The sequence below is a fragment of the Elephantulus edwardii genome, unplaced genomic scaffold, assembly GCF_000299155.1.
Source record: "Elephantulus edwardii isolate Elephantulus edwardi_28Jun2011 unplaced genomic scaffold, EleEdw1.0 scaffold00050, whole genome shotgun sequence".
NCBI classification, from domain to species: Eukaryota; Metazoa; Chordata; class Mammalia; order Macroscelidea; family Macroscelididae; genus Elephantulus; species Elephantulus edwardii.
This window is the reverse complement of record NW_006399800.1, coordinates 12,804,813-12,812,563: the sequence shown is the minus strand read 5'-3', so window position 1 is coordinate 12,812,563 and position 7,751 is coordinate 12,804,813. Positions and strand designations below refer to the sequence as shown.

Genomic DNA, 7,751 nt, shown 5'->3' with positions numbered 1-7,751 from the left:
ATATACTGAGTCACTGTATAGAAAGGAATTGGCAGACACAGAAGAATTTCATGAAACAACATATGAGCAAGAGCCTATGGTGATGAAGGAAGAAGCTCAAGCTGCTTGGAAGGAAACAGCAAAAAAATAAGGCCCCAGGGAATAGATGGTATACCAATTGCTGTATTTCAACTAACAGATGCTGCCCTAGATGTGCTCACCAAGTTGTGCCAAGCAATCTTGGAGAACAACTACTTGGCCAACTCATTGGAAGAGATTGTTTAAGGTAGGAAATAATTTTATTACATTATTAAATGGTTATACCAGTAACTTATTATTTCATGAAGCAACTCTCTTAAACACTATCATTTGATATTTTATCAGTCAAAGCAATCTCTTTTATTACTCTTTCTTCAAGTTCCAATTAAATGACTCTTGATATTTTAAGAAACCTTAATGTATTTTCAATCATTTCTTAAAATGAGTTTTACATAAATTTTATCATTTTTAAATTGGAAATATCATTTATTTTTTAAAAATTTTGCTTTCTTCATGGATTTTTTTAATTGGCATTTAACAAGTCACCTGCCTTTGCTCATTGATTTGTGCATTCTCATTGTAGAAAAACTTATATTAGCCAAAGATTACAATCTAGAGGCTGAGTGGTAAACCAGTGGGTTGGTCAGTTAGTTGTCAGTGTTATCAAGGGAGACAGATGGGCACTCTTCTCTTGTGATATTTACAGGCTCTGAAAACCTGGTGGAGGGTCAGCTATGAATCGGTTCTGATTCGACGGCAATGAAGAAGAAGAAGTCCAACACATCTATCTACACATCTGTTACATCACAGCCGATCAGTGTCAGGACATTCTCTCATTATTTCCAGGGACAGTGTTGTAGACAAACTGCCATACAGAATTTGTTTGAATACTCAAGGATCTCTCCAAATTACTAAGGAGCAGTGATGTCAGTTTGAGGAAAGGTGCACCTGATTCAGGCCATGGTTTTGTCAGTAACTTGCTATGCATCTGAGAGCTGGACAAACCAGAAGGAATGTGGTATGGATCGACCAGCTGCTTCCATGGGAGAAAGCTGGATAATCTCCTCCCATGCGATTTACTTATTGCCTCCAAAAACCCACTGGAGGGTCACGCATGAGTTGGTTCCTATGGGAACATAGATGGGACATAACTATAGGGTGATGGGATGTCACATTCAGGACTATGTAACATTATTAAAGGCTCTTGTCTGGAATATTTCTGTCTATGGCTGACTTTGAAGAAATAAGCTGTCTTGGGTCGTACGACCACAAAGACATAGATTCTGCCAAAGACCTTGGTGGTCTTAAAGGCAGATTCTCTTCAAGTTAAGCATTTTATCTTGGCCAATATCTTGGATATAACCTTGCAAAGAATTTAGCTAATCCATGCCTGGTCTTCTGATTCATGGATACAGAATGTATGTTACTTTAAGGCAAGATATCAGGACATGTATGGTATTTTGTTATTTAGTAATGAAAAAATACAAAAGCACTTTGTCATCTCCATTATATCCACACTGGGTTCCTTTACCAAGCTTTTCCATTCACTTCACTGTTCTTAAAAAAAAAAAATCCTACCTACAGATTCATTTTACTATCATGTATAATGAATATGCTACAGATGCTAATACACTCTCTCTTTTAAAATGATTTCTGAAGAACATACTTACCATTTACATTTTAGTTTAGCTGCAGCACAATGTACTTCTTAGAGAGGTGGTAAAGCTTACTAAAGGTGTGATGACTATACATTTACATATCAAAGAGCCTCAGTCATGAATCTACCAATGCATATATCACACAGAAAGCAGGGCACACTCATTTCTTAGCTCTTATTTTTCTTACATCAATCTCACCTTTATGAATGACACAAGATTGACAGATCAGACATTTCTCCATATTTTCTTCCTGGCTCCAGTGTCTGAACTGAGAGGCCATCACCAATTAAGGGGACAGAGAGTAATCTTGAAGCTTATTTACTGCTGGAATGCACACAAGAGAGTCAATTCATGGGCTATGTGAAGTGACCAGAGTCAGCAGGGGTAAAATCACCCATGCAAAGCTATTACATGAGAATGACTTTATTATTAAGCAAATAAAAAAGGAGCTGAATCAATTCTTTTTTTTATTATTAATTTTAATGAAAATTTACAGACTCTGGATTTCCATTCATTCATTGTTGCACTTTCTTCCTGCCAATCCCCGCCTTTCATTCTTCTTTTTGAAAAGTAAAAGAAAAACTCTTTCATTGTTTTACAATCCCTGCCCCCAGGTCCACTCTACTATGCAGCATTTGTTCTGGACTCCTGTCATGACTATATACCTAATCACATATCCCTTTTAAACAGTTTTCTCCCTCATTTGTTTCAATGCAGTATACATTACTTATCCCATCTTTCTCAGTCTTCTCCCAATCCCAATATCAGTCCTATTTTACAACAGTGGCACTATGCAGTATTTGTCCTTTTGTGACTGAGATATTTCACTCCTCAGCATAATGTCTTCCAGGGTCACCAACCTTGAATAATATTTCATGAGTTCCTTGTTTTTCAATGCTGCGTAGTATTCCATTGTGTGACTATACAACAGCTTCTCTATTTGCTTGTTGATGGGCACTTACGTTGTGAACAAAGTCACAATAAACATGGGTGTACATATATCTGCTTGGGTGGTAGTTATGGTCTCTTTGGGGTATATTCCCAGTAGTGGAATTGCTGGGTCAAATGGTATTTCTATTTACAACTTTTTGAGAAAGCGCCATACTGCCTTCCACAGTGGTTGCACCATTTTACACTCCCAACAACAGTGAATAAGGGTTCCGGTTTCTCCACAATCTCACCAGCATTTGCTGCTTGCTGTTCTGTTAAATTTTACTATTCTGACTGGGGTGAGATGATATCTCATAGTTGTTTTGATTTGCATCTCTCTTAGAGCTAGGGATTTTGAACATTTCTTCATGTGCTTGTTGGCCATCTGAATGTCTTCTTTGGTGAAGTGTCTGTCCATATCCTGTGCCCATTTATCAATTGGATTGTTTATCTTTATCTTTTTGTGGCTGAATCAATTCTTGTGATTAGCTATTGTGAAGGGTATTGATTTTTTTTTTTAGCTCCAGCTCTGTATTCTCTTTGTCACTGAAGAGAAATCCAACTGACTTTTGTGTGTTGATCTTGTATCCTGCTACTTTGCTGAACTGGTCAACTATGTCCAATAGTTTTCTTGCTGAGTCTTTAGGGTTTTCTAGGTATACTGCCATATCATCCGCATAGAGAGCTAATTTTACCTCCTCTTTGCCAATTTGGATACCTTTTATTTCCTTCTCTTGTCTTATTGCTCTCACTAAGGCTTCCAATACAATATTGAATAACAGAGGTGAGAGTGGGCATCCTTGCCTAGTTCCTGTTCTTAAAGGGAATGCCTTTAACCTCTCTCTGTTGACAACGATGTTGGCTCTTGGCTTTTCATAAATAATTTTTACTATGTTGAAGAAATTCCCCTCTAATTCTATTTTGTTGAGTGTTTTCATCAGGAAAGGGTGTTGGATTTTGTCAAAGGCCTTTTCTGCATCAATTGATAGAATCATGTGTTTTTTTTTCTTTGCTTTGTTAATATGATGAATTACATTGATTGCTTTCCTTATGTTGAACCACCCTTGCATACCTGTTATAAATCCCACTTGGTCATGATGGATTATTTCTTTGATGTATCGTTGAATTCTTTCGGCCAGGATTTTATTCAGTATTTTTGCATCTATGTTCATAAGAGATATTGGCCTTTATAGTTTTCTATTTTGGTGGTGTCCTTTCCTGGCTTTGGTATCAAGGATACGTTTGCTTCATAGAATGAATCTGGGAGAATTCCATCTTTCTCTATTTCCTGAAATAGTTTATGTAGAATTGGTGACAATTCTTCTTTGAATGTTTGATAAAATTCACTAGTAAAACCATCTGGTCCAGGGCTTTTTTTGGTCGGAAGTTGTTGTATTACCTTTTCAATTTCTTCTTTTGTAATGGGTCTGTTCAGATGTTCAATTTCAGTTTCTTGATACAGTAGGAAAAAAGTCTTCCATTAGCCCTCGACCATACATTGCAAAAACTGCTCTAGATGGGTTTAGTTTTTAGTAAAGACCTCCTTGGTCACATTTTAAACTAAGACTGTGTTACACTCTAGTTTCCATTTATTAGCACTGTTTTCTTTTTAGAGAAAGTCTCTCCAATAATAATTATAAACAATGGTTAGCTTTAGGTGTCTGTAAACTAGCAAGCTTGACCACTTAACACTGTTTTATTGCTTCTTTAATACAAAAATAACTACTTTCTCTTTTAAAAACTCAAGGGGGAATATGTTTTAAATACTAGAGCCTAGCACAGAAACACCATAATGCCTTTTTTCTGATTTTTCTGCTTGTATTTCACTATCATACTTTCAGTACTTTAGATAAGAAGAGAAATACTGTCAATTTTCACTTAGGAAAATGAAAACTGAAGATGATGGTCATGTATCCTACACATAAAAGAGAATACTAGTGGCATAGTCTACTGACTCTGGAGCTAAGTGATTCCTGTGACCCTGGGTAAATCAGTAAATCTCTCTGGGTTACAGACCCTTGCCTTTAAAAGGCTGAAGTCGCTCAAACAGGTAAAGAGGGACTTTCCTGACACAAAGTCTATGGTTATAAAACATGAGATTTTTTGATTTGTTTTCATTGTAGGTAATTATAGGGAAGATTAGGGTAGTAGCCTAATTTTTGAATCCTGTTAAATTCCCACATAAAAAGATACAGTACAACTACACAGTAAAATAGTTACTCTCTTGAACAGCAACATATAAGTACAAAAAGACAAAGCAACAACAGTTATATGCCTTGAGTGGCAAGTGGGTGACCATGAGCTGAAGAAGCAAACAGGTTGATGGATTGCTGTTAGATGCTGTCGAATCAAGTACCACTCATTGTGACGCTATGAACAACTGGTCTGAACTCTGTCCTATCCTGTGCCATCCTCATCATTTCTGATACACCTGAGCCCACTGCTGTAGTCCCTGTGTCAATCTATCTGACTGAAGCTCTTCCTGAAGCCACAGCATCTTCTAAGTCCAGTTTGAACTTCTGCCAGTTTTGTGTCAATAAACTGTTTTGGCAATTTTTGTATGATTTTCAGCAATATTTTGCTTGTATGTGAAATTAATGATATTGTTCAATAATTTCCACATTTTGTTGAATCATATTACTTGGGAGTGGGAACAAATATGGATCTTTACCAGTCAGTTGGCCAAGCAGATATCCTCCAAGTATCCTACCACAGACTAGTGAACACATCTAGGGCTGCACTTATTAGGGTTCAGGTTAGCTGTGCATAGTGTCACTATGAGTCATTCTCAACTAACAGCATCTAACAACAATACATCCTGAAATTGTAAAGAAGTAAGATTTTAAACTCAATAAAAAGAATAAATCAGGCTGTTGGGGTGTGGAGTGCATAGAAAATCTCAAACCAGAATACTAAGACCAAGACATAGTTTAGTAAATTCTCAAAAAAATTTTCTCAAAAAGAGTAAAATTAATGAACTTTAAAAAAAAGTGAGGAGCAAATATCCTTCGGGTATCTAAAGTAACAAGCATCTTGCAAAGAAAAGATTATCATCAGCTTTATTGCAAACTCTATGTTAGAAGAAAAGAAAGGAATGCATTCAAAGAAAGAAAAAAAGAAGAATCAAAGGTGTTCATATCCAAAAAAGACATTCCAAGTATAGAGGACCCAGATGCACTGTTACTATGTGATTATACGTAAGGACTTGTAGTTATGTGCTGTCGAGTCCCTTACAACTCAGAGCGACCCTATGTAAAACAGCTCTGAACCTTGCTCGATCTTGAGCCAATTTAATTCTCCCTGACAGACCTCCCCAGAGCTCTCTGTGAGAACCTCATAGAAAAAGGAGCTTCAGATATATTTTTTTTTAAAAAAAGAAAAGAAAAAGGAAGTAACACATGAGAGCCAGTGATGAGCATTAAACATAATTACCTGTAGAATACAAAATGAAGACAAAAAAAGAGAGGATATAATAAGTAACGGCCATATGGTCTGCAATATGGATAAAATACAATTCCAAAAATTTGAGAAAATGAGAAAAGCATAATGAAAAGAAAAATAAAAGAAAAAAGAATGTTAAAACTCTTTTTTCTAACTATACTGTTTGTACCAATAGTCACTTTGTAATTTTGAAGGTATCTATAATAGGAGCTAAAGCTAGTAATTATGAGATAGTTTATCTCTCCCATAACCTCAAGAACTTTAAGGAGTCTCAGTGTCAAAAAAAGGAGACATGGATATAATAGAGAAGTTAAGTAAAATATCGCATAGTCCTGAATTTGAATTGGAAGTATTGGTACACATTTCTAAAGCACTGTGTCTTATACTCTGTGCATTAATAGACAGATATAGACATCATTAGCCCCCAGATTATAGTTTTAAAATATTATTTCCTGCTCAGAGAAACCAGGGCTTCTTGGTAATTCTAGGCCTGGGGTAGATGAGCCCAGAATAATACTTCTATTTACACCAAAATAGGGTACTTTGAGCTTCTACAAAGAAAAGAATTGCAAGGAATTAAACCTAAAATATGTTTAATCTTATAATTAATACTACTATAATAGATTAATACTAATATATTGAAAAAATAAGTAAGCTCTGTCAGAGGATCATAAGAAATCACCAAGCCATTATCTTGAAAATCGTTAGGTAAAGAATAATCAAGCATTTAGTCTACTTTTCCTCTGTGAACTGTATCATTATATATTTGTAGATGATGTGAAGTCTTCATACAAACATTCCAGCAAATAAAGAAACAAGAAATGACAGAACTAAGATATGATTTTGTAACATTTAATGAATTAATGAGGGAGTTCTGGCCGGTGGCGAAGTCTGTAAAGGGCTTAACCAGCCTCTGGCTGTTCAAACCCACCGGTGGCTGAAGAGAAAGATGGGCCATCTTTGCTCCTGTGATTCATAGCCTCCGAAACCCACTGGAGGGTCAGCTCTCGGTCAGTTCTGACTCAATGGCAATGAGCCTGAGTAATGAGCTTTATGAAATGCACTTCAGTGTGCAATCAGCACCATCTAGACTGGGAAAACTGGATGTCAGATGGTCACGTTTTAACAGACATATTATAAAGAAAGCAACCTAATGGAGGAAAACCTTTAGATTAAGAGATTTAAAGGAAATGAATTTAAAAAAAAATCAGAAAGACTAAATGATCCTGTTGAGGGATGCAAATAGTATAAATTATAAAGAAACAGAGAGCAGTAATTATTATGCAAGTCAGGGTGGTGGTTGCATTTTAAGGAGGTAGAGTGTGGAGTTTGGGATGGGGCACCTGAAGTAGTTTCTAGGGTTGTAGCAAGTTCTGCTCCTTGACTAAGGCAATGGTTTCTGAGAGTGTGCTCATTAACAAGTACATGTGTTGAGAGAATCTGTAAGCATGATTTATCCTAAAATCTTACAAAGTTTAAAAAAAGAAAAGAAAACGTTTTCCATATCCTCACCTGTGCCTTGGCCAATTTTTTTTCCAGAAGGTCCCGTTCCCGCTCCGTCTGCTGCAGACGCTTATTAAGCTCCACTATGTCTCCCTTTAGTGATGCCAGGGCTGCCAAATGGAGCTGTGGAGACAGGAAGGAGCACGAGGTTAGACAGCTCGGCAGAAACTCATGTCCTCTCCTTCACTCCCGGCAATTAGG

General features: G+C 36.6%; 1 protein-coding gene across 1 annotated transcript in view; it reads right to left on the bottom strand.

Moving 5' to 3' along the window:
• The window catches only part of MCC (mutated in colorectal cancers), a 635,122-nt gene that overhangs the window by 166,343 nt on the left and 461,028 nt on the right, over positions 1-7,751 (bottom strand). Inside the window, exon 4 of the mRNA XM_006886681.1 lies at positions 7,560-7,673. Within this exon, the coding sequence (XP_006886743.1) occupies positions 7,560-7,673 (114 nt within the window). The remainder of the gene's footprint in view (positions 1-7,559; positions 7,674-7,751) is intronic.